This window comes from Erythrolamprus reginae, chromosome 2 (assembly GCF_031021105.1).
Source record: "Erythrolamprus reginae isolate rEryReg1 chromosome 2, rEryReg1.hap1, whole genome shotgun sequence".
Classification (NCBI taxonomy): Eukaryota; Metazoa; Chordata; class Lepidosauria; order Squamata; family Dipsadidae; genus Erythrolamprus; species Erythrolamprus reginae.
Window position 1 is genome coordinate 162,921,808 of NC_091951.1, and position 27,727 is coordinate 162,949,534.

At 41.8% G+C, this 27,727-nt stretch overlaps 1 protein-coding gene across 5 annotated transcripts in view; it reads left to right on the forward strand.

Annotated features, from left to right (window-relative positions):
- Positions 1–27,727, forward strand: part of SDK2 (sidekick cell adhesion molecule 2) — a 543,580-nt gene that overhangs the window by 303,225 nt on the left and 212,628 nt on the right. For 4 of the 5 annotated variants that reach the window (XM_070740240.1, XM_070740242.1, XM_070740239.1 and 1 more), the window contains exon 2: positions 25,595–25,754. The exons of the other annotated variant lie outside the window; for it this stretch is intronic. In XM_070740240.1, the coding sequence (XP_070596341.1) occupies positions 25,595–25,754 (160 nt within the window). The remainder of the gene's footprint in view (positions 1–25,594; positions 25,755–27,727) is intronic. 5 annotated transcript variants of the gene reach the window in all.

The following is a 27,727-nucleotide window of genomic DNA, read 5'->3' on the forward strand; positions in this document are numbered from 1 at the left end:
GTGCCCTACTTTAAGCAATTCATTTAATCCTGTATACTCACTCTCTCTACCTCCCCCTATCTTTCTTTCTCTCTCTCCGTCCCCCATGTGTGTGTCTATGTGTTATAGAGAAATTGCCCTGAGACAATCAAGCAACTCTACTGTATTTGCAGTATAGGGAGTCAGAATAATCCAGCTGTATTTAACTTTGACATGCATCTTTTCACAGCAATCAATAAAATATAAAACATAGCCCTGCTCTTTTGGCAATAGATAAAATTATTTAAACAAAGAACAGCACACTGTGTTATAAGACATTCCCTAAATATTTCTACAGATCCTTCTGTTGGCAGGTAATAATAACGAAATAAGCATGTGTAATGATTAGAAAAAAGTGGATTAAAAATTTAGTTTAAAACCGGTTTTCTCTGGAAGAACCTTACTGAATAGAAAAATGGAGCTTGAGGTTTTCTACTTAAACATTCATAATGCAGCAAATTATCCCCAGGACTTTGTGGTTTCCAGATTTCTAGGATTCTAATTCCCTGAATTCTCAATAGTACTTAACTGCACAATATTGCTAGAAATTGGGGCTGTGCAGCACTTTAGATATCAATGGGAAAAGATGCTTTCACATATGTGGGCAACTCTAAAAATGTTTTCCTCATAGCAATAGCAATAGCATTTTGACTTATCTACTGCTTCATAGTGCTTTTACAGCCCTCTCTAAGTGGTTTACGGAATCAGTGTACAGTACTGCCCCCAACAATCTGGATCCTCATTTTACCCACTTGAAAGGATGGAAGGCCAAGTCAACCTTAAGCTGGTGATAAGATTTGAACTGCTGAAGTACAGCTAGCAGTTAGCTGAAGTAGCCTGCAGTGCTGCACTCTAACCACAGCGCCACCCAGGCTCATGGCTGTGTTGCAACTGCAGAGGATTGCCATACCAAATTTATACCAACTTTCCAATATGTATTCAAGATGGACAGATGTGTTTGTCCATGTGTGTGTGTGTATGTGTGTGGTGTGTGTGTCTGTGTCTGTGTCTGTGTAGCATGTGTATATGTGGGTTATGTATGTGTACACTTTTGAGAGCAGGTAACAGAATTTCATTTTTAATGTGTGCCAATGTGCCCATAGTAAAAACTGTCAATAAATGTTATCTATCTAACTATACAGTTATTTTAAGGACATTGGCAGCTGCTCTGTGTCTCCGTGTGTCCTTTCAGATCAGAAATGTTGCATTGCCAGACTAGGAAGACTGCTCTAGCGGCTTTATAAAAACTGGGGCACAAATATATAGTCCAAGTGCCTTTTTGTTTTTACTAAGCAGGAAATCATCATCAGCTGCTCATACCTTCGAAATCTTTGCAAGAAAATATATTTGGCTATTTGAATGTGAACCATGTGACACTGCATTTCATAAAGTCATGTCCTTACAAAGGCACTGATATCCCTTAGTCCAGTGTTTCCCAACCTTCACAACTTAAAGATATTTGGACTTCAACTCCCAGAATTCCCCAGCCAGCATTCGCTGGCTGGGGAATTCTGGGAGTTGAAGTCCAGATACTGTATCTTCAAATTGCCAATGTTGGGAAACACTGCCTTAGTCTAAGGAGCCTACACCAGTGTCTAGGTTTGTACAAACCCTTTGATAAAGATGCTGTGCAACTCAGGAAAGCACACAACAATCAATAAAGTAGCCGCTTCTTTTTTTCAGGCTTGTGAGGCTGTTTAAATTGCTCCAGGGTGTCTCCTGAAAAAAAAAGACACAGCTGCTTTATTGATTCAGAGAAATGTGCTTTGTGTACATACTCTTCTGCTTCTAAGCTCCGCTTTGAAAGAATATGCACAACCATATCCATTACCATTATTTATCCTTTTTATCATAATCCATGGATAGGAAGATCTTTCCTATTGGTATGCATAGGTAAAAAAAAAATTGATTACTCTAGCTCAAGGTTTCTCAAAAACCTGGCAACTTTTAGACATGTAGACTTTTAAGTCCCAGATTTCGATAGCCAGCATGGCTGACTGGGGAATTTTGGGAAGTCCAACTCTTATAGTTGCCAAGGTGGAGAAACCCTGAGCTAGCTTGATTTTTGGCATAGGCTCAGCCTGTAAAAAATAAAACTCTTATTCTTTGCCTCCTCATTCAAAGAAAATATTTTTGGTCTGCAGATTGTTTTGGCTTAGCTTCTTTTCCTCTTTTATTCTCATGCACAATTCTCTTCCTCCCATGTTTGGCCTTATGTATCTTCTTTCAACATCAAATTTTTTAAAAATGATATACAGGTATCGCGGTACTCATAGTTTCATTTTCCCCATTTTTTTAAATTTTTTCAACATCACTTAATTTGTTTGTTTGATTGGTTGATTGGTTGATTGATTGATTGATTTATAGGCCACCCTTCTCGAGGACATCCATACATATACCTTAAGTCATATCAATATATATAGTTATCCATTTCTATAAACAAGCATTCTAATTTTGCACCTTTGTACTTCTATCACCCATCTGTTTTCCCCCAATATTTCATAATATTTCATGTGGGTTATATTATGTCAGCACCAGCAACTCTCACTCACTGGTGCCATACAGGGGATTAGGCTGCCGTTCCTTGTCCACCAGATGACATTCCCAACTCCTCCGCTCTTCCCGAACGACCTCCTGCGCTGGCAACCAACCGCACCCTCGGCGTCCTCGGTCTCACGAAACAGGCAGGCACGTCCTGGCCTTGGCGGTGGTCTCCACTCCGTCCTCTCGAGTCCTCCATCTCTTCTGTCATTCCATCGCTACGGCACCAGTCACTCTCACTTCCTGGTGCCTCAACCTTACTTTCTTGTGAAAGAGAGAACCCCTTCTCAGTTTTCTCAAACTGAACACCTAGATAATCATTAATATGCCCTAGGCTTTTTAAGGTGAAATGTTTCTCAAGACCCTTAGCAAAAGTTTTACTGGTGCTTTCATTTGGACCTATGTAAACAATATCATCAACATAAACAAGAACAATTTCATAAGTCTTACCTTGCCCTTTTGTAAACACGCATTCATCAGGGACAGACTTAATAAAGCCCATTGAATTTAGCTTTTGGGTTAAGAGCTTGTGCCACATAAGGGCACTTTGTTTGAGGCCGTATAAAAACTTGCTCAGAGACCAGACTTCACCTTCTCAGTCCTGGAACCCGGGAGCACCCTTGACGTAGATCTCTTCATTTAGATCAGCGTTCAAATAGGCAGTCTCTACATTGAACTGAAAAACCTCTAAGTCCAAAGCAGTAGCAGTGATTAGGGCAATCTTGACACTCTCATTTTTGACTGTGGGTGAAAATGTGTCAGTGTAGTCATCTGGATAAACTTAAGAGAATCCTTGAGCTACAAGTCTAGCTTTATACAGCTTTCCTTCATTAGGTTTTTGTTTGACTTTATACACCCAGCGTGTGCCAATGACTTTCTTCTTCTTAGGAGACTCCACCTGTTGGAACACCTTAAGTTTCTTTAAACAGTCCAGTTCGCGTTCCATAGCCTCATACCATTTTTCTTGTTCAGATTCAGGCAAAAGTTTGATCTGGTGAAAATGATCAGGTGGAAGTGTAAGATTATTACACATGAAAAGAAAAGGAGATTCAGATACTTGCTGTGCAAATCTCTTTGGAGGAGTTCCTTTAGTGGTTCTCTTTGAACGTCTTGGAACGCTGGTCCATCCTTCATCATCATCTCCCGGAAGTTCGGCAAAAGTTCGGGGTTCGGGAGGTTGCTGGGAAGCCCCCCAGGCCGGCTGTCACCTTTTCAAACAGCCGCGCGGCTTCCTAGCAGTCGCCGAACGCCGAATGCAGAAGTTCGGGTTTGGCGTTCGGCTTCTGGAAGCTGCTGGGAAGCCGCACGGCTGTTTTAAAAGGTGACAACCGGCCTGGGGGGCTTCCCAGCAACCTCCTGAACCCCGAACTTTTGCTGAACTTCCGGGTTCGAGGTTCGGGAGATTGCTGGGAAGCCCCCCAGGCCGGTTGTCACCTTTTAAAACAGCCGTGCGGCTTCCCAGCAGTCGCTGAACGCCGTTTTTTTGCGGGGGGTTTTTTTTTTGGTTGCACGGATTAATTGACTTTACATTGTTTCCTATGGGAAACAATGTTTCGTCTTACGAACCTTTCGTCTTACGAACCTCCTCCTTGCACCAATTAAGTTCGTATCATGAGGTATTACTGTATACAGTGATCCGCCGCTCGTTGCGAGGGTTCCGTTCCAGGACCCCCCGCAACGAGCGGGTTTTCGCGAAGTAGCGCTGCGGAAGTAAAAACACCATCTGCGCATGTGCAGATGGTGTTTTTACTTCCGCAGCGCTAGCGAGGAGCCGAAGATTGGGGGCGGCGCGGCTGTTTTAAAACGTCGCCGCCGGCATGGGGGGCTTGCCAGCACCCCCCGGACCCCCAACCCGGGTTTGGGGGGCTGCTAGGAAGCCCCCCATGCCGGCGGCGACGTTTTAAAACAGCCACGCCGCCCCCAATCTTCGGCTCCTCGCTAGCGGGCAGGCAGGCGGCTGGCTCTCGCCGCTTTCCACCTGAGTCCTGAAGCGAATTCGCTTCAGGACTCAGGTGGAAAGCGGCGAGAATGAACGGCGTGGGCGCGGGACGCGCGAGCGAGCAGCGGACAAGCCGTTCGCTAGCGCTCGCTCTCGCCGCTTTCCACCTGAGTCCTGAAGCGAATTCGCTTCAGGACTCAGGTGGAAAGCGGCGAGAATGAACGGCGTGGGCGCGGGACGCGCAAGCGAGCAGCGGACAAGCCGTTCGCTAGTGCTCTCTCTCGCCGCTTTCCACCTGAGTCCTGAAGCGAATTCGCTTCAGGACTCAGGTGGAAAGCGGCGAGAATGAACGGCGTGGGCGGGCGAAGGGCGGGCGGCAGCGAGGAGTTTGCGTGGGCGGTGGGGAAGCTCCTTGCTGATGCCCGCCACTCGCCCTCCCGCCAGCAAGAGGGGGAAGACCCAGGGAAGCCGCCCAGCAGCTGATCTGCCGGGCGCCATCTACGCATGCGTGCCCATAGAAAAAAAGGGCACGCATGCACAGATGGTGTTTTGACTTCCGGGTTCAAAAATCGCAAATTACCCTGTTCGCAATGGTCGGGGACGCAATAACCGGGGGATCACTGTATTATATTTTATTCTAGGTATATTACTATGGTCATAATGCTGCCTCCTTTACTACCTATTTTGTTGCCTGGGTCTATTTCATTTAATTTTTCAATTTCTTCCATTTTAATTGCTATTGCTTACCTTCCATGCATATTCATTTTCTCTTATACCTCATTTCATATGTATCCTACAATGCCATCCTTTTTATATTTTTAATTTTGGACTATACTGCTCCTTTTCCTTAGTTGTTATCTTTACTTATTTTATTATTATTCAATCATATCTGAGTGTCCTGATTTTCTAATTGCTTTTACCGTTTGAGATCTTCCTCTCACTTTTATTACTCAATTTTTCTTATTTGAAATCATCTCAATATTTAAACAAAGTCTAACCTTACTGCTACTCATCCATCCATTGGCTGATAACATGCCAACTTCCCAATATAAAGAAACCCACTAATTATCATAATTCTCTTCAACTTTAAATCAACTATGAATTATACATCTTATATAAAGACTTTTTAGAATAATAATTATACAAATTTTATAACATTCCCACAATTTCACCTACTATAATATAATTTAGTTCCCTTCTTCCTTTTTATACTTCTCATCAATATTTTCACTTTTACAATATATATCTTCATATACCAATCATATAAAATCCTTATTTCATGTTTAATTATACATAATAAATAATGTTGATGCAATTAAGTCCATTAATACATGTCTTATTAGTCTTCTTCTTTTCCATTATAAGTCCATATAAAAATGTTTAAAATAATAATTACACAAATTTTATATTCCAACTTTTGCACCTACTAACAGTGGTTCTCAATCTTTCTAATGCTGTGACCCCTTAATACTGTTCCTCATGTTGTTGTGATCCCCAACCATAAGTCTTGTGCCAATTGTCCCAACGTCTGATTGATCAGATTGTAAAAATATGTTCCAAGGCACCAGAATAGAGGCTTTAGTTCCTAACACCATAGGAAATTTGTCTTTTTCTATGGTCTTAGGCTACCTCTGTAAAATGGTCATTTCACCCCCAAAGGGATCCCAACCCCAGTCTGAGAACCACTGAACAATAGTATAATTTATTTCCATTTGTTTGTTTGTTTGATTGTTTGATTGATTGATTGATTGATTGATTGATTGATTGATTGATTTTAATGCCCCCCTTCTCCTTAGACTCAGGGCGGCTTACAACATGTTAGCAATAGCACTTTTTTAACAGAGCCAGCATATTGCCCCCACAATCCAGGTCCTCATTTTACCCACCTCAGAAGGATGGAAGGCTGTGTCAACCTTGAGCCAGTGATGAGATTTGAACTGCTGACCTACAGATCTACAGTCAGCCTCAGCGGCCTGCAGTAAAGCATTCTACCTGCTGCGCCACCCCAGCTCTATTTTATCCTAGAGTCTTTCCTTTTAAGTCTTCATCAAAATTTAATTCATTTCCATAATAAGTATCATCATATACTAATCTTATATAAAAACCTTAAACCATAATTAATTAAACAGAATTATTAATATTGATGCAATTAAATATATGTGTGTCTTTTATCACTCTTCCTTTCCATTACAAATCTAATGTAAAAACCTTTTAAAATAATAGTTACACAAATTTAACATTCCACAATTGCACTTCCATAATATATATTATCATATTCAATTACACTCAATTAATAACCTTAATACTAGTAGTCTATTACCATATATCTTATTATTCCTTTCCATTAATCTTCCCTTCTTCATCCATTCTCTTTTGGTCTCTCAGAAATTCCACTTCTTGGGAGGTTTTCCTTCTCCTCACCTTCTCTTAATGTCTTATTTTTCTTTCTTTTATTTTTATACAAATACAGTAATACCTCATGATACGAACTTAATTGGTGCAAGGAGGAGGTTCGTAAGACGAAAGGTTCGTAAGACGAAACATTGTTTCCCATAGGAAACAATGTAAAGTCAATTAATCCGTGCAACCAAAAAACCCCCCCGCAAAAAAAACGGCGTTCGGCGACTGCTGGGAAGCCGCGCGGCTGTTTTAAAAGGTGACAGCCGGCCTGGGGGGCTTCCCAGCAACCTCCCGAACCCCAAACCCGGAAGTTCGGCAAAAGTTCTGGGTTCAGGAGGTTGCTGGGAAGCCCCCCAGGCCGGCTGTCACCTTTTAAAACAGCCGCGCAGCTTCCCAGCAGCTTCCAGAAGCCGAACGCCAAACCCGAACTTCCGCGTTCGGTGTTTGGCAACTGCTGGGAAGCCGCGCGGCTGTTTGAAAAGGTGACAGCCGGCCTGGGGGGCTTCCCAGCAACCTCCCGAACCCCGAACTTTTGCCGAACGTCCGGGTTTATATATGTTTTAAATCCATGTAAAATATATATTTTAATCCATTATTGTTTTTAAAATCTCTCTAGTTTTTACCAAGTCCAAACAATCTTCTTGGGCTTTAATCTTCATTTCTTCAATTCTCTCTATGGCATTTCCAGTTGCTAGATAGCTGCTAGTTTCTGTTCAGGGATAACTTTTACTGTCTCCTTTAAATCTTCTTTTATCTTTAAATTGGCCAGTCACTCACCCAACTCCAACACTTTGCTTCCACTCTACTCCTACATGAATGCTTAGATCTTCTCACCGAGGCAATCCACAATCTGTTTTCCAATCGTTTTATTGTGTCCATCTCACCTAATGGCAACAAGTTACCTTTTTGCAGCTGTTGGTCGAGGGGGGGAGAGGGGGTTGCAAATCTCCCTGGACCACCGACTTGTGCTTCTCTTCTTCACATATACCCCTCCCCCCAAGACTGTTCCAATCTGGTTCTGATGGATCCAGGCCCGCAAATAGCTAAAAATTTGGTGTTTCCCTCGGAGATCCCGAGGTAAGTGTTGTGGTGCTGAGAAGTTGGCCACACCTCTCCTCAGTACGCATTGTTAAATGGTTCAGAAAAATGGGATGAGTACTAAAAAATGATGAGTATTAAATAGGTTTTTTTTCCTAAAAGAAACAATATAGTGAGTCACAAGGCAGCCAACACTGACATGTTGAACCTTGTGTGTTGAGTATCAAACAAACAATGAGTTCCAGAGCAAAATTTTCATATCAAAACATTTTGAGTACTAAATTCAATAAGTTTCAAAGCAGCTAAGATACCACTGTAATTTCTTCCTAACTGGACTTTCTTTTGCTCTAAGAATGCTGTGACCTCTCAAATGACCATTGTAATGGAATTCAGCATCTGTCCTGGATCCAGGCACACTGTCATGTCATACCTCTTTTTACACAATATTCCAGACAACTGGAAATATTCATTCAGGAATTTTCTGTGTCCCATGTGAAAGCAGCAAGCACAAGTGAGCAGGAAATCTTACTGTAGCTTTGGGTTTGGGTTTGGGTTTGGGGAGCTCCATCTCATGAGAGGATGGTTTGATTTTTTGCGTATCAGAGACAGTCCAAGGCATTTTAATACAGACTTCAGTTTTCTGCAACTTCAGATGAAGGTTGGTTTTGTTGATTCTTTTTATTATTTTTTGAGAGTTGTATATAGATTTTATTGTGGTGTTTTATGGTTGTGCCGCCTTTATGGATTGTTTTCCTCCCCCGCTCGAGTACTGTTGAGACCTTGGATTAGAAATATTTTTTTAAAATCAGCTCTCTCGACATAGTTTGGGGAAAAGAGGATGAATTTATTTATTTTTCAGTCCAGTACAATACTCCGCTTGCACACAAAAAAAGAGAATAGTAAAGCAATTTTTCAGTTTTGTTTTACAAACAAGAAATGGCATGAGCATTAGTAATACCTTTAGATCTACCAACTGGTATTTAATCAGGCGACATCAAGCCAAATGCAGCTTTTGTTGACTTTGCAAATAAACCCTTGCTATCTGTATCTGTTTCTTGCAATAAATTAATGCTTTCTAAAATATATTTCAGTGACATCTTCCAATCACCTTATCCATTGTCTACTCCATCTTTTACTTCTCTGAATCTTTCCAAGTGTAATATTTTTTTCTGGTCCATCTTCCATTTGCATCATATGCCCCAAAGTATGTGACTTTCTGCTTGCTTGATCATCATGTCAAAGGAACAGTCATCTTCTATTTGGTCCAGAATTGAATGATTGATTCCTTTTGAAATTCATATCTTAAACAATCTGATAAAGAGTGTGAAAAAGAAAATAAGACATTTTGGATTATGAATTTTAACATCCACATCCAGTCCATATATTCTTCTGATTTTAGGTTTCTACATATCATCATCAGTCTTCAGAGAGGGGCAGCATACAAATCTAATAAATTATTATTATTAATTATCATCATCATCATCATCATCATTATCTAGATTTGTAGTACACTCTGCCTTTCCTTCTGGAGCTTAAAGGCAGCATAAATAGACACCGTCTTCTTGTTGTTTTTTGTAATGCAGACACCCATTAGTGGTAAAAATATACAGGTAGTCTGCGACTTACCACCATACATTTAGGGACCAGACAAAGTTATAATACTGAGAAAACTGATTCATGATCATTTTTCACACTTGCAACCATTCAGGCACCTGACAACTGGTTTGTATTTATGGCAGTTGCAATATCCTAGGATCATGTGATCACCTTCTGCAAACTTCTGACAACAATGGGGAAGTCAGATGCGTTCGACAACTTACAGAGCCCAGGTGGGGCAGTGTTAGAGTGTAGTACTGCAAGCTACTTCTGCTGCCTAGAATTTGGCAGTTTAAATCTCACCAGGCTCAAGGTTGACTCAGCCTTGCATCCTTCCAAAGTGGGTAAAATGAGGACCCAAATTGCTGGGGGCAATATGCTGACTTTGTAAACAGCTTAGAGAGGGCTGTAAAAGCACTATGAAGTCTAAGTGCTATTGCTTTTAGCAACTGCAGTGATCACTTAACAATTGTGGCAAGAGATCGTAAAATGAGGAAAAATTTACTTTACAACTACAATAGCAACATACATTTTAATCTTGATTGTGGTCATAAATCTACAACTACCTGTACCTGTGCCACAGCACTACCATCCTTTACAATTTGCTAAATAATTTATTAATGTTCTTCCATTATTGTGTCTGTATTAGATGTGTAGATTTGTATAACACTGACTGACAGGTAAATTTTTTGCACCCATAAAAAGCACTTCCATGGGTGCTTTCATCTTTACATCTATGTGTACATCTATTCCCTATATTCCCCTCACTAGCATAACTTTGTATTATTACTCAGATCTTAGTTAGTGAGCTAGCCATAGTATTTTCCAAGATTTTCTTTCTTTCCCATCCCATGAAATCAGACCATGAACAGTTTTAATAAATTTGTGAATCAGTTGCAGCTTTTACAATTGTCCGTACATATGTACAGTGTGTGTATGGCTCCCCACCCATAAATTGTCATCACATAGAGTGCTTAAAGTTAAAAAAAAAGTTGCCTACCTCAAGTGTGGAAGCACCTTTATAAGCCTGAGGGAATGGACTGACATATTATGTTTCTGCGTTCCAAAAATGTCTTTTTAGATATGAATGGGAAAAGAATTCATGAATTAAGTGAAAATGATGGCTACTCATGCAAAATAATTCCTTTTCATCTTTGGAGAAATGTTATCTCATGTTTGTGTATTCAGTGGGTTAATTCAACTGTATTGGCTTTCTGCGATGGCCATATCTGGTGTAGAAATACATTAAGATGCAAATGGATCATTGAACCTACCCATAAAAGCAAACAAATGGAACTTCAAACAAATCAACCTAGAGTTCTCCCAAGAACATAAAAGACAAAGTTTGAATTATGCTACTTTGGACACATTAGTGGAAGACTGGAGAAGGCTCTAATGCTGGGAGCTCCACTCTACTCCTCTACTCACAACATAATACCTTATTCCACCAGACTTGAAATTTTGGGCTTAGATAGCTTAGAGCTATGTCACCTTCCATCTGATCTAAATATAGTTCATAACATCATCTGCCACAATGTCCTACTTGTCAATGAATACTTCAACCAGTGATGGGCTCCTACGGGTACCATCAGGTATGCAGAACCGGTAGAAAAAAAATTGATTTTTTTTCTTTCCCCCCCCCCCCTCTTCTGGGCATGTTTTTCCTATCTCAGTAAATGAGGTTGAATGTGTATGATTTTAGAGGAGCTGTGCATGTGTGTGTACATACACATACAGTTTATATAGTACATAATGTATATTTTTGTGTGCCTGTGTATAATATGCATGTACACATGGGGCATATATACATAGAATTAAACACTATTTTGGATATTCAGTAATAGTAAATAGGTAGGGAAATTTTATCTCTTCCACAATTTATGTATGGTACGTTTGTATGTATGATTGGTTTTAAAATAAGGGTTTTTAGCTTCTTTAGTATTGGATTGTCACATGTTGTTTTTACTACTGTTGTTAGCCGCCCCGAGTCTACGGAGAGGGGCAGCATACAAATCCAATAAAATGAATGAAATGAAATTGAGGTGAGGAGAGGCCAGGCACCCTAACCCTAATCCAAACCCTTGATGTGAGTGACATCAAGTTGTCCATCTTTAAACCAGTCACATGACCTTTCAGCCACCACCCCCATCACATGATCGTCAAGTCACTCCCATCTGGTCACATGGCCGGCAAGCCACACTCACAAAATAAGCCACTGCACAATGTGGTAGTAAAATTTTTGCAGCCCTTCACTGACTTCAACTGCAACAATAAACAAGCACAAAATAGATTCAAACTCAATGTAAACTGCTCAAAACTCAACTGCAGAAAATACAACTTCAGCAACAGAGTAATCAATGCCTGGAATGCACTACCTGACTCTGTGGTTTCTTCCCCAAACCCCAAAAACTTTAACCTTAGACTATCTACTGTCGACCTCACCCCATTCCTAAGAGGTCTGTAAGGGGTATGCATAAGCACACCAGCATAAGCTCACCAGCGTGCCTACCATCCCTGTCCTACTGCCCTCATTTATTTGTATTTACTCTGTTCATGTTAATGTTTATCCTAATACCTGCTATCTTGTATATGTTCTGACTAAGTAAAGTAAAGTGTAAACACGCAAGGAAAATTAAACAGAAAACAGCAACAAGGTAACTAGACTCAGTTATATTGGTGATGACTTTACTCTTGGAAGACCTGAAAGACCAGGTGAGGGAAACATCACAGTGGGCGGGGAAAATCTATTTAGGTGGATGCTTAGAGTCATCACTGATGTGATGGTATATCCATCAATCAATACATTTTTTTCTGTGCAAGAAACTTTTTTAAAAAGGTGTACTACTTTATACGGGGGGGGGGAGCTGCAGACTAAATATGTACATATAAATGCAGGTTTGCATATTTCCATTAAAATGTAAAAACAAAAGCTAACTAGGGGTGAAAAAGGAATTTATTGGGTTGCCATTACTGAGGATGTTTGGTGGGTAAGTTTTTGGAAGCTGATAAAAGATGTGTTAGCTGATGAATTTTCAACTAGGAGGAGAATGCAGTTGGACAGAAAGTGGCATGGACAGTGTGTGTGAACAACTACAGAATAAAAACAAATTGCCTTTAATTATTTTATGTGTGTCTATTAAGAGAAATTTATAAACTTTAACACAATATATCACAAAATTTTCCTGTAAGCCCCTTTCCCTCCTTTTTATAGTATTCTGAGCTCTCTGTTTCTCACCAATTCCAGTTTGTATGCAGCCTTTTTAAAATTGATTGCTGCTTTGTCTGAGAAGCAGAATCACGTTTTTTGCAACTGCCCACTTAAATGTATTCCTATTAGTGAAGCTCTATTGGCAATAGAAGTAACCAGAATGCCAGCCAAAGCATTGACTACTTTCAGTTGAAGAAAACCAAGACATTTCACCTACACAAGTCACTAAAATTAGCTACTTTTTGTATATGATATTGGCTTGCAGAAGTCCCAATTGTCCTTTGCTGTGTGCACATTATAATATTCCCATAACAGAAGTTCACAGCTACTTAGATAGTCCCTGGCAAGCAAACTGTCAGATATATAAGAAACCAAGTTCATATCTTTCCAGGCATGTAGGACTCCAGGGCTTAAATTAGAAGCCTTGTGGGTTTGAATTGAATCACACTCGTAAGTTACTTGGGTCTCTAGCCTCTATGTCTAGTATGCAAAATCCACTACTGTGATTGATTGGCAGCCATATGAAATTTGTGGATTGATCACGTCTGATACCTCTGCCCTTGCCTGTTCAGTCTGCCTGTTACAGTATAGATTTGATTGTTTTGTTCCAAGCCAGTATAAAGACATATGAACCACTCTGGCCTCCCCCAAAATCAATCGAGCCTTTCAAGTGTTCCTGTCAAGTCTTTTTTTTTTTTTTGGGGGGGGGGGGGGAGGAGGACTTATTTTTAACATTCAATAAAAATACTTAAACAGCCGGTTGGTGGAACAACAGCACCCCCTTTCTTGTGGTTAATCCTCACATTTCCCTAAACAAACACAACTGATAATGACATATGTTGGGGAGAGAAGGGATAATATCTAATATCATGCTATTTTTGGCATTGGGAAAGCACCAAAATCATCCATTTATGTATTGTGTATAAAGTATTGTGGGGGGTTGCAAGGAAAAACCATATGCATTATAAACAAGATCCATTGTTTCGCATATCATTTCCATGGTTTGGGGTTTTTTTAAGCTATACAAGATTTATTCTAAGTGAAACTAAGCCATCTGATGTTTAATCTGTCCACATGTCCAGTGCTTTCTTTGGGAAGGTATGGGGGTTGGCTGAAAGCATGAAGTAATGCAGAGGGAATTTCCTGACAGTGATAATAATTAAATCAGTGAAATGGGTTTGCCTTCAGAAGTTGCAGGTACTCTATCCCTGGAAATCTTTAAGAAGACATTGGATAGTCATTTGTCTGAAATGCTAGATGTAGGATCTTCTGCTTGATCAGGGGGCTGGATTGGTCTCTTCCAATTCTATTATTCTGTAATTCTTCCATTTGTGGTTGTTCTAGCTTTCCAAGGGCTGCCATTGCAGTTCTCCTTGGGATCATTCAATAGCCCTAGAATAATAGGAATAGCATTAAAACTTATGCAGTGATACCTCGTCTTACGAACTTAATTAGTTCCGGGACAAGGTTTGTAAGGTGAAAAGTTTGTAAGACGAAACAATGTTTCCCATAGGAATAAATAGAAAAGTGATTAATGCATGCAAGCCCAAAACTCACCCCTTTTGCCAGCCGAAGCGCCCGTTTTTGTACTGCTGGGATTCCCCTGAGGCTCCCTTCCATGAGAAACCCCACCTCCGGACTTCTATGTTTTTGTGATGCTGCGATTTCGCTGAGGCTCCCCTCACTGGGAAACCCCATCTTCAGACTTCCATTGCCAGCGAAGCACCCATTTTTGCGCTGCTGGGATTCCCTTGCAGCATCACAAAAACACGGAAGTCCGGAGGTGGTGTTTCCCATGGAGGGGAGCCTCAAGGGTAGTCCCAGCAGCGCAAAACCGGGTGCTTCGCTGGCAACAGAAGTCCGGAGGCGGGGCATCCCAGTGGCAGCGGCTTGGGTTTGTAAGGTGAAAATAGTTTGGAAGAAGAGGCAAAAAAATCTTAAACCCCGGGTTTGTATCTCGAAACGTTTGTATGACGAGGGGTTTGTAAGGTGAGGTATCACTGTATACTGCTTCATATTGCTTTACAACCTGCTCTAAGCAGTTTACAGAGTCCCAGCAACCTGGTTCCTCATTTACTGATCTCAGAAGGATAGAAGACTGAGTCAACATTGAACCGGTCAGAATCAAACTGCTGTCAATTGGCAGAATTAGCCTGCAATACTACATTCTAACCACTGTGCCACCAAGATAAGGGCCTAGATATCAGACGTGATCAATCCACAATAGAGGGTGGGAGATTTTAAGTTGGAAAAAGTGCTATCGCAGGTGTGAAGTTGTGTCAAGGCACATGTGGCCTAACCTGGCCTTCATTTGTCAGTACTCTAATACTTTATTTATTTATTTTTAAATGGACAATGTGTTGTCCAATGTGTTGTCCTTTTGTCCAATAGACAAATCTTGCTGTAAAGAAATGGTGGGGCATTTCTTAACTTTATAAGTGAATTGTCCAAATGATTATTCCACATTTATGGAATCAAAACGTCAGAAATTTTCAGATTCTTTCAGACAATGGGAATCACTGAAACATCCTTTGTAGATTATCCTTGAGAATACTGTGTTGCTGTGTTGCTCAAGAGTCCGGCCATTTATCAGTAAATGAAGAGGATTCTGATTTTCTTTTCTTTTCGGAACACTTTTGAGTTCCCTTTGCATGAATCTGTCATACCTGTGGAATAAAGTATACACTTCAAACGTTTTACCACCTTGAAGTTGGCACTCTTTCATTTGTTGTCATTTCCAAAAAGCCTGTGAGGACAATGGAAGCAATAAAATAGAAAAGCATAACTCACTGCAAATTGCCCTCTATGGGTTTTTGAAAAATCTTAAGCCCTTTTAACATTGCGTTTTCTGCATGGGTATGGACATGTTTGTGTGCTGTTTGTGGGTTGAAGAGGCTGTTGTGCACCCCCTCTTTCTGAATTAGTCCCACATGGGGGAAAAAGGGAATTTAATCCCCGGGGACCCAAATTGTTATTGTTTTATGACAAACAGAATACTAGGAACGGAAGCAGAGAAAGATTCAAAGATTTATTCATTTTGCTTGTTTTTTTATTCAAATGAATACAAATAACAAATATATTTGAAAGCCGTTGGAAAATATGAATGCACCTTTGAAGTAAAAAAAAAGGAATACCATTTGTTACACAGAAAATGAAGCTGTGCACTTCAGTTTACAATTTTACATAGCAAATAAAATGGGCTTTCTTCTTTCCCTCTTCTTCAGCCCCCTACCCACCACCCTTTACACTCTTTCTTAAAGCCTAGTACAGTCTTTAAAATGCTAAGAAGCCAGCAGGGAATAAAAGAAGCAAAGCAGCTTAGAGCAATCCTAGATGGACTATAAGCTCTTGTTGATATGGTTACTAAATGGCTCAGGTAGGCGCAAATATGGCAAAGGGATCAGAACTGTGTCATTGATGATAATATGGCGGAGAATGCTAGGTGTGGAGGAAAGCGGGTGTGCCAGCTTGGAAAATATGAATTTAGTTCCCTGATGTGTGTAATAATAATCCTGTACAATCCTTATGCCTCTATATTTATGCCTCAGTTCCCTTTACCCATAAAATATATACGGTGATAGCACTTCTCTCTTAGAAGGGGAATAAATCTTAACACGAGAGTCACGCAATTACTAGGCCTGCATTTGGCCATGGGTTTTTTTTTATTATTATTATTTGCTTGCTTGTTTCAGAAGGTGTCAGGACTTGACTTTGCTGACAGTAAATAAGAGCCATGAATCTAGCGAGAGGAAAAGTTCCTAGAGGAAGCAACCTAGAGGAAGCAACCTAGAGGAAGCTCTGGACAAATCTAGAATCTTTTCCTATCTTTCTATCCCAGACAAATCCATGGATCTTCACGATTAGACCAGTGTTTCCCAACCTTGGCAACTTGAAGATATTTGGACTTCAACTCCCAGAATTCCCCAGCCAGCATTCGCTGGCTGGGGAATTCTGGGAGTTGAAGTCCAAATATCTTCAAGTTGCCAAGGTTGGGAAACACTGGATTAGACAACCCACCCACTCCCTAAAAAAAAGCATTGGAAATAAGTTGAAGTCATATTTCTTCTTTATTTTTTCCACTCTCAAGTTTTTTATTCTGCCACAAGAGTCAGAAGGCAACTAATAAAAAATGTGTTCATTCGTAACTTTTGAGAATTAAAAATAAATTAGGGGGAAATCGACATGACCTAGCTCTGGGTACCAGGTTTCACTTGAGGGTCATTTTGCTTTGGAATTAAATTTTTATATTGAAATAAGGTTATGAAGCCAAAGCAAGCAACAACAGACCACACAGAAATTCATCTTCTTGTCAGTCTGTTTAATAATCAGGTTTTATTTCTTTATTTTATTTTATTTTATTTATTTATTTACTCTGTACATATCGATAGCTGTGATTGAATTTAAACGCCTTCCAAGAGTGACTAGGAAAGAGTTAGTTAGTTACATTAATTACTAAGAACCGTACCATATTTGATATTAATTTGAGTAGCTGAGTCAACTAAAAAATAATAGAAGATGCCAATCCCTGTATTGCATTGTCCAAACCACAGATCACAGACTTATTGGCTCATCTTATTTTCTGATCCTAAAGCTTGTACTAAAAATAAAAGACCATTCTCTAAAGTAGTTATTGTTCCATCTCAGCAGCTGCCAGTGGCCAGAAAGAAACATTTTTTGCTCATGAATAGGAAAAGCATATTAATATAGTATTTAATAAGATGCTATAGCAATGGTGAATGGATTTCATTTTAATTATTTTTATTTTAAAAAATATGTAAATCACAATTATGCCTGATTCATAATTTATTATTCTGACTAGTGCATATCAATACAAATGAGAAACAATCAAAACCAAATTAAAATATACTTTAAATCCAATATTACAAAGCACAGTCACGCACATAGCCAAGGCTAGGCATAACAAGCTCTTGTTCTCACTGTGCAAAGGCGTTCAATTACTATCCTGATCCAATGGGAGAAAAGCCAGTTTTACAGGCACTGACTAACGGTGGTAAAGGAAAAGCAATGAGTGCAGAGAAAATTCGGTAACCATTTTTATACTGCCTATAAAGAAATGTGTATTTGGAAGTACCAAGTACAGTATTCCTCTCTTGGGAAATGCAGTCATTATAAACCTACAGTTCTGCAATGGAAGTGGTAGCCTAATTCTAGGATTGTCTTTTATTCACTGATTTTTAATTTTATTATTGTTCCTCCTTTGTTGGAAAGATTAATTGGCCTTATTACCTGGCTAAGTGGCAGTACAAAGCTGACCTCAACTTATTTCAAATAATTATGTGTAGTCAGTCCTTATTGCTATTGCGTGAAAGACCATCAACAAATACTAGGATGGCAACTTAGATTTAGAAATGAAAAACTAGCCTGAGGAAAACACGGTGGGGAGCCATGTTTGAAGGATTGCCAGGTAAAAATATGTCCATGTGGTCCCTAGGAAATGCAATCAGTGGGAAGGGGGCTTCCCCTTTACTTTTATAAAGGGTATAGAAGTACTCTTGGCCTATGTTAAGTTCCACACAGTTGAGGAAGGTCAAGGAAGCAAGAATTATATAAACTTCAATAAGACATCTTTAATGATAGTATTTGGGTAAATACAGGTAGTCTTCAACTTATAACCTCAGTTAGGACCAGAATATCCAAGACTACCTGTATTTACCCTGAAGAAACTACAGGGTAATACATGTCTACACAAGCTATCTAGGCCACTTCAGATTGCAGATAACCAAAGCAAACATCCGTTGAGTCTTTACCGAACTCTTCTCTCTTTTCCTTCCCATAGTTGTTTCTTTCTAATTACTGACTTCCTTGAAAACTGGTGAGGCTAAGGTAATGAAAAACGCCTGTTGCTAAAATTCTACTTGGCTTAATGATTGCTAATGTGAACTTAGATGTTAAAGGCCTAATCTATGTGCACTGGGGGCAGTTAAGAGCTATTCCTATAAAAGGATAGCACATCAGCTTAGTTCTGTGATTACTAGGTAGAGAATCAGCTTCATTTAATGAACACAGAGGTGCAGCATGATGCACTGCGCCTTTGCTAAGATTTGATACAGATTGATTCCATATTTTCAAACCAAAGCTGAAAATAAACGTTTTGCCATGAAAATTAAATACCAGTCTTCTGTCAACCCTAGCAAGATAAACAGCAGTACATTAAACTAGACTATTTTCATTAAGTAATTAACAAGGGGGAAAACATTCTTGTGTGCTTTTCCAACAAGGTTGGTCACTTACTAATTTGACTTTAATCGACTTTTTTATTTAGAACACCTCTCAAGCTTTGGAAATATAAATAGTGCTATGTTTCCATTTATATCTATCTACAGTAAAAAAAAAATCTCTGCATTTTACTTAAGCTGGTATAGATCGGAGAAACTGGCTTTATTTGTTGAAAAGTGTGGGTCACCTCTTCCATCTTTGTCTCTAGCTTTTAAGAGTAATCTGATAGCAGCCCTAGCCTAGACTAATTAAATCAATTTGCAATCCCCTTTTGGAAACTGATGGTAAGTCTAAACCGCTGATACCATCTGCACAATCTTGTCTAATTCTATAGACCACTTCTCTGCATATTTTCCACTCATGTATGGCTCCTTTCGGTTGTTTTATGCTGTGGTTGGTGTTGGCTTTGATGGAGTTTATCCATTGTAGTTTTTGGTGGCGGCGTTTCCTTTTACCACTGATCATTCCAAGTACAGTAATACCTCAAGATACGAACTTAATTGGTGCAAGGAGGAGGTTCGTAAGACGAAAGGTTCGTAAGACGAAACATTGTTTCCCATAGGAAACAATGTAAAGTCAATTAATCCGTGCAACAAACCCCCCCCCCGCAAAAAAACGCTGCCGCCCGGCTGTCACCTTTTAAAACAGCCTGGGGTCTTCGGCGTTGGGAGGCTGCTGAGAAGCCCCCCGGCTGTTTTAAAAGGTGACAGCCGGGCGGCGGGGCTTCTCAGCGAAATTTTGGGTTTGGGAGGCTGCTTTGAGTAGGCGGGGCAGCCTCTTGCAGCAGCTGCCACAGCCGCCGGCTTCCCCGCTGCTCGCCCGCCGAGGATGCTGACCTGCTGCCTCGCGGGGAAGCTGGGCAAGAGCGATCTTCTGCCGGCCATGGGCGAGCGGCGGGGAGTCGCCCATGGCCGGAAGATCGCTCTTGCCCGGCTTCCCCGCAAGGCAGCAGGTCAGCAAGAGCGATCTTCTGCCGGCCATGGGCGACTCCCCGCCACTCGCCCATGGCCGGCAGAAGATCGCTCTTGCTCGGCTTCCCCGCAAGGCTTCCCCCATCCTTGCCCGCCGCCCGCCCGTCCAGAATGCTGACCTGATGCCTCGCGGGGAAGCCGGGCAAGAGCGATCTTCTGCCGGCCATGGGTGAGCGGCGGGGAGTCGCCCATGGCCGGCAGAAGATCGCTCTTGCCCGGCTTCACCACGAGGCATCAGGTCAGCAAGAGCGATCTTCTGCCGCCCATGGGTGACTCCCTGCCGCTCGCCCATGGCCGGCAGAAGATCGCTCTTGCCCGGCTTCCCCGCGAGGCTTCCCCCATCCTCGCCCGCCGCCAGCCCGTCCAGAATGCTGACCTGATGCCTCGCGGGGAAGCCGGGCAAGAGCGATCTTCTGCCGGCCATGGGCGAGCGGCGGGGAGTCGCCCATGGCCGGCAGAAGATCGCTCTTGCCCGGCTTCACCGCGAGGCATCAGGTCAGCAAGAGCGATCTTCTGCCGGCCATGGGTGACTCCCCGCCGCTCGCATTGGGGTGGGGGGGCTGTTAGGACACCCCCCACCCCAGCACTTTGCATCCCGCCGGCTAAGAGCAATCGGGCAGCAGCTTCTGCCGGACACGGGTTATGAGCGGGACAGAGAAGCGGGGAGAATCAGGAGGCTCCTTTGGCGGCTGGAGGCTGCCTGGCTTTGTGTTTTTGGCTGGGGGAGGAAGCAGTAGGACCTTCCTAACTCACTCCCCCCCAGCCAAAACCCCAAAGCCTGTTTGCTGCCATACGATTTAGCCAGGACAGGAGCGAAGTGACGTGGATGGATGGAAAGCTGAAACCGGGCTGTTTCAGCTTTCCATTCCTTCACGTCCCTTCGCCGCTAAATCGTGTGGCAGCAAACATGCTTTGGGGGTTTGGCTGGGGGGGAGGGAGTTAGGAAGGTCCTACTTCTCCCCCCCAGCCAAATCCTCAAAGCATGTTTGCTGCCACACGATTTAGCGGCGAAGGGACGTGAAGGGATGGAAAGCTGAAACAGCCCGGTTTCAGCTTTCCATCCATCCACGTCACTTCGCCGCTAAATCGTGTGGCAGCAAACATGCTTTGGGGGTTTGGCTGGGGGGGAGGGAGTTAGGAAGGTCCTACTTCTCCCCCCCAGCCAAATCCCCAAAGCATGTTTGCTGCCACACGATTTAGCGGTGAAGGGACGTGAAGGGATGGAAAGCTGAAACAGCCCGGTTTCAGCTTTCCATCCATCCACGTCACTTCGCCGCTAAATCGTGTGGCAGCAAACATGCTTTGGGGGTTTGGCTGGGGAGGAGGGAGTTAGGAAGGTCCTACTTCTCCCCCCCAGCCAAACCCCCAAAGCATGTTTGCTGCCACACAATTTAGCGGCGAAGTGACGTGAAGGGATGGAAAGCTGAAACCGCCCGGTTTCAGCTCCCCATTCCTCCATGTCACTTCGCTCCTCTCCTGGCTAAATCGTGTGGCAGCAAACAGGCTTTGGGGTTTTGGCTGGGGGGGAGAAGTAGGACTTTCCAGCAGCCTCCGAACGCCGAACGCGGAAGTTCGGGTTTGTTCGGCTTCGGGAGGCTGCTGGAAAGCCACCCGGCTGTTTTAAAAGGTGACTGCCGGGCTGGGGGGCTTCCCAGCAACCTCCCGAACCCCGAACCCGGGTTCGGGGGGGTGCTGGCAAGCCCCCCAGGCCAGCTGCGACCTTTTAAAACAGCCGCGCCGCTTCCCATCTGTCTCCTGAAGCCGAACGCGGAAGTTTGGCTTTGCCGTTCGGCTTCAGGAGACAGATGGGAAGCGGCGCGGCTCTTTTAAAAGGTCGCAGCCGGCCTGGGGGGCTTCCCAGCACCCCCCCGAACCCCGAACTTGTGCCGAACCTCCGGGTTTGGGGTTGGGGGGGGTGATGGGAAGCCCCGCCACCCGGCTGTCACCTTTTAAAACAGCCGCGCGGCTTCCCAGCAGTCTCCGAACACCGGTTCGTAACTCGAAAAAAGTTCGTAAGAAGAGGCAAAAATTTTCTGAACCCCGGGTTCGTATCACGAGTTGTTCGTAAGACGAGGGGTTCGTATCTTGAGGTATCACTATATAACCTTTTCCAGTGAGTTTGATGTGTGACATGGCCAAAATAAGTAAGGAAAAATTTTGTGATTTTTGCCTTTTTGTGATATGTCTGGTTTTATATGCTTCACTATTTTTTTTGCCTGTCACCTTTGCTGTCCAAGAAATGCTCAGGAGCCTTCTCCAACACTGCAGCTCTAACAAGACGATTTTTTCTCTTGTCTATTCTTTCACGGTCCACTTTTTGCAATTGTAGGTAGCTATGCGAAAAATGATAGTAGGACTAATCTGCATTTGGTTGCCAGACTGAAGTCCTCCCTTTTTCATACTTGATTCATGCTCAACATTGCTGTTCAACCCAGGGCAATTTGACACTTAAATTTATGGGCTGCATTCACTGTTATGCTTAATCTGGATCCTAGGAATCAACTACAGATGTACAATTATTTACCTATCTACCTACCTACCTATGTACGCCACCTACATAGATAATCTTTGGCAATATATAAAGATTTACTCTACCCTCTTTCCCTGCCCTTTGCAGAATTGGGGTACTTGAAGAGGAACTCTGAAACTCTTGAGAATCCAGAAGCTATCTTTCTACTTGTTTACATTTTTTATCACTCCAATAATCTTTGGACTTTGGTCTTTTTCCTTTTAGACTAAAGTGGATAGCTTTCCTTTTTGTTTCACAAATACTACAACCCTTAACTGTGTGTTTAGTTCTTACTGCTGTTTGTTTACTCAATTTCTAGGGCTACCGACTCACCAATATCTCTCAGCGGTTTTCAGAAGATTAAAACAAGTAGAAAATCTGAATGACTTGCCTCACAGCAAAACTACTTGTTGCCTTGCCTATTATCTCAACATGGTTTTGTTTGAGTCCAATACTGAATGGACCTACAAGACAATTCTACAATATTCACCTAAATATATATTTTTCCATTATACATGCAGATACCTAGAGAGTTAAACTGTCAGGCCATTAATGCAAACTAAAGATGATTTCTTTTGTTTTTAAACCTTTTTTCCCCAGAAGATTATAAAGTAAAGCTCATCCCTTTATACTTTGTTCCTTCTGAGTCTCCCATGATTTTTGCCTGGAATCATCTGTGAGAAAGTACATGACAATCCTCTCGCTGGGAAAACTTCTCTGTGTGCGTTTTTAAATGTTAATAGCAGACAAAGCCCGCTTCCCCAATTCAGACTGGAACTGCCACCCAGGAGGACAGCATAACCCTTTCTTCCATACTGTTTTTACAATTAAAATAACCCTATCCCAAAAGCTGTTATTTCTCCCTCAAGGCAAAGCATTCAGGTGTCCTACTGGTTCCTATATATTTTACCCTGTAGAGCAAAGAACAGCTTCAGGGGTGGGATAATTTTCATCAAGAAAATAGAAGGAAAGCAATAACCTCCATTTCGCACAGTTGATACCAATCTTTGGGCATGCTTATGTATGTATGCCTGCTACTACCTACAAGGATACATGCCCACGCAATTACTTAAAGGTAGCAAAAATCTTATTTACAAACGGTGAACAACATGTATGATGATATTTTGTTCAAATCAAGCCATGTTAGGTCATTCATCTATTGAAAGTCCTATAATACACCTTTTCATCCTGAAAACCTTTTGGCTTGTGTATGAGGGTGGAGTTTAGTTGTAGCAATTGCTTTACATTTTATTGTTTTATGTTTCATTTATGTTTAAGACTCTCATATGCCTCACATGTCCCAGCGACCGATTAGATCACACAGTGTGGGCCTTCTCCGGGTCCTGTTGGCCAAGCAGTGTCGGCTGGTGGGACGGTAGAGAAGGGCCTTCTCCATTGTGGCTCTGGCCCTCTGGCCCTCCCCCCAAAAATTCACACCACCCCCACCCTCCTAGCTTTCCAAAAGGCTTTAAAAACACACCTGTGCAGGCAGGCCTGGGGCCATTGAGCGATAACATTTTGCTCTGTCCAGTAGTATGAATGATTGATGGTTCTATGTTTGTTTAATATATGGATTTAACTTTGTATCGCTTATTGTTTATGTTATTCTAGGGTTTTTTAACTTTTGTATTTATCTTATTGTTGTACACCGCCCATTTTATTGCCAGCTTCTCCATTGACTCTGTGGGTCAGAAACCAGCTGTACAGCACGTAAATGACAATGGTACAACTGTGAGATATTGTCACAGTCACAAATGTCCAGAAGCTGTGAAGTGCCCAAATTTCAGTCAGATCACCATTATAATGGTCATTCATGGGAGGGCTGGTCATAAAGTTATTTTTTTAGTCCATTGTAACTTCAAACGTCACTAAGCAAGGACTATTTATAGGCCACAACAATGGATGGCTCACAACAATAATAAAACAGAAACCCACCCATTACAAGCAGAAACTGATGCCTCCACCAACGCACTGCACTACATCAAATAATATTAATACTTCCCCTTTTTTGAAAAGTTTTTTATTTTTATTCCCCCACAGATATTTTCACATATTTATCAGCAGCAACAAGTCCCAAAAACAAGACTGCCGATTATCAGTCCAGTCTTGTAACCTTATGAGCCCTTGCATCCCTACAACATCACGTATAACCCCAAGACTCCAACTTCACCCTATTTCCATCTTGGGAGAAGAGGGCGCGGATTCCAGGGGTTAGGGTGTTCCACTGGGCAAGAGATACTGTTGAAAAGATGTGCTTCCTACATCTCCCTAAATGACACATTTGAGGGAAAGGACCTGGAGTGCGCTATCCAACCTATCCAAACTGCTGCGACAAATGAACACCCTCAAGGGGAAGCAGTTCCACAAATAATCAGTCCCTGTACCATGAGCTGCTTTAAAGGTGATGCTTTACATACATTATATGGAGTAAGGCTCTGAAATCAAATAGTGGTGTCCTTGGGACAACAGCATATCTACAATTAATGTATAACCCTTTGAAAGGGATGTTATGTTTTTAAACAGGCTGATCCAGAGATATATAATCTTGATTTCTAGATCTCTAACTGTAGTAAAACATGTGTCAGAAAGGATACAGTGTTCCCTCGATTTTCGCGGGGGATGCGTTCCGAGACCGCCCGCGAAAGTTGAATTTCCGCGAAGTAGAGATGCGGAAGTAAATACCCTATTTTTGGCTATGAACAGTATCATAAGCCTTCCCTTAACACTTTAAATCCCTAAATTACAATTTCCCATTTCCTTAGCAACCATTTAGATTATTACTCACCATGTTTATTTATTAAAGTTTATTTTAAAAAATATTTATTAAAGGCGGATGAATGTTTGGCGATGACATATGACGTCATCGGGCAGGAAAAACCGTGGTATAGGGAAAAAACCTGTGAAGTATTTTTTAATTAATATTTTTGAAAAACCGTGGTATAGACTTTTCGCGAAGTTCGAACCCGCGAAAATCGAGGGAACACTGTATTTGCATATAATAAAGGACAGACATTTTCAGAATTAGCATATATCTTTTCATTCAAAGACCAACACTTTAGAAGGACAAGCTGCTTGCATTGATCTAATATTGAGGATCCGATATATGGGTTTTGACACACTTTCCTTTGTGATTTCAGATGATGTTTCCCCATATTTCAAGACAGAGCCAGTGCGCACTCAAGTCCATCTAGAGGGAAATCGTTTGGTGCTCACCTGTATGGCAGAAGGGAGTTGGCCCCTGGAATTCAAATGGCTGCATGACAACAGAGAGTTAACCAAGTTCTCGCTGGAATACAGGTATGACAGAGATTGTCAGGAATTTCTGCATGAACATCCCTGTAGCTGTTTGTCATTTACACCCTTGGGACCTGTATTATTTGCAACTTCAGATTTCTTCACAGGGTCATCCTGGGTTTTTAATCAATTTATCTTCTTACCTAGCATTTAACAAGGTTGGTGGAAAAGCGATTCCATGCTGTTTCTTCCATACAAAGACCGTGTTCAGAATAATGGGAAATAGATACGGGGTTTTTGTCATAGTCTAGAATGTTAACAGTGACAAAAGCAGACTATTAAACGAGTGGGTTGGACTTGTATGAATTGTGAAAGGCAAAATTAGAAGAATTTCTTCAGGCAAGCTATATTGAGCCCTTATTCAGCAAGATTAATTTTGCCTATCTCACAAGCTAAAAAGAATCTCCTGTTCTGTGTACAAACTGTTAATCAAGAATCACTCAGTCTACATAGTTCTCCTTATATCCCTTGAAGCAATCAAGGAAAGTAATTTTGACACCAAGTTTATTAAGCCACTTTATTTACTTATGAAAGCTGGCTCCTTATCTCTAGATTCTGCTTTTTTAATACTGATTTGAAGAGGGGGGAGAAAACCCTTGAAGAAAATGGATATAAACCACTTGGATTTTCCACAGGCATCTTAATCTTTTAAATGGGTAGTTTCAGTTTCTCAGGCATGTATGAGCTTTGATGTCCAGACTGTTTTGTTACTGATGTGGTAGACATAATTAATATTTCATAATCAGATAACTTATTTTCAAAGAGAATTTGTATTCCTTCTCTTATTCCTGTGTGCTTCCATGTCACCAAAGATCTTTTGCACAAAGAACAAAAGATGCCTTTAACTAAATTGGTTTGCAGAGAGTATCCTGCATTAATAGTTTAAGACTGAAACAAATTGAACACCAGATCAGCACACCAGAAATCCTGACTGGATTATGCTCTATCAAATATCTGTCTATTCACATCATATAGATTTTCTTCATATAAACTTCTCCATAAAAAGGTTTTCTGTCCCAATCCTTCATCTTTCAAATCTTCCTAGGATGTACAGTGGTACCTCGTGATACGAACCCCTTGTCTTACAAACAACCCGAGATACGAAACCAGGGTTCAGAAATTTTTAGCCTCTTCTTACGAACTTTTTTCTTTTTACGAACCCACCGCCGCCGAGAAGCCCCACCACCCGGCTGTCACTTTTTAAAACAGCCGGGGGGGGGCTTCCCAGCGTCCTCCTGAACCCGAACGCCAAACCCGAACTTCCGGGTTCGGCGTTTGGGAGGCCTCCGAGAATTCCCCCGGCTGTTTTAAAAGGTGACAGCCGGGCGGCGGGGCTTCTCGGAGGCCTCCCGAATGCCGAACCTGGAAGTTCGGGTTTGGCATTCGGGTTCAGGAGGACGCTGGGAAGCCCCCCGGCTGTTTTAAAAGGTGACAGCCGGGCGGCGGCGTTTTTTTTGCATTTTTTTGTTGTTGTTGCATGGATTAATTGATTTTATATTGTTTTCTATGGGAAACAATGTTTTGTCTTACGAACTTTTCGTCTTACAAACCTCCCCCGGGAACCAATTAGGTTCGTAAGACGAGGTATTACTGTATTTATTGTAGTTGGTCATTTGCATTTTTTTCACCATTTGCAGGAAAGGTTGTATTTTTTTGGAGTATAAGATGGACCGGAGTATAAAATGCACCTTACTTTGGGGGAGGAAAATAAGGGGTGGTAAATCTACCTACCAGGTATTCATTTGGCTAGTGTCCTTAGTCTGTTCAGCTTCAGCACATTATTTTATCTCTTGGTTAGGGCTGAAAAGGCTTTTCCAGAGGGAGTAGGATGAAAACATGCCTGCAAAGACTTAGAGCTGAAAAAAACCTTCTTTGGAGGGAGTAGGAAGCTGAGAAGACCATTAGCACCTAGTTAGGGCTGGGGGGAAAAACTTTGAAACAGCTACATTTGAAACAGCTACATTCAAAGTATAAGA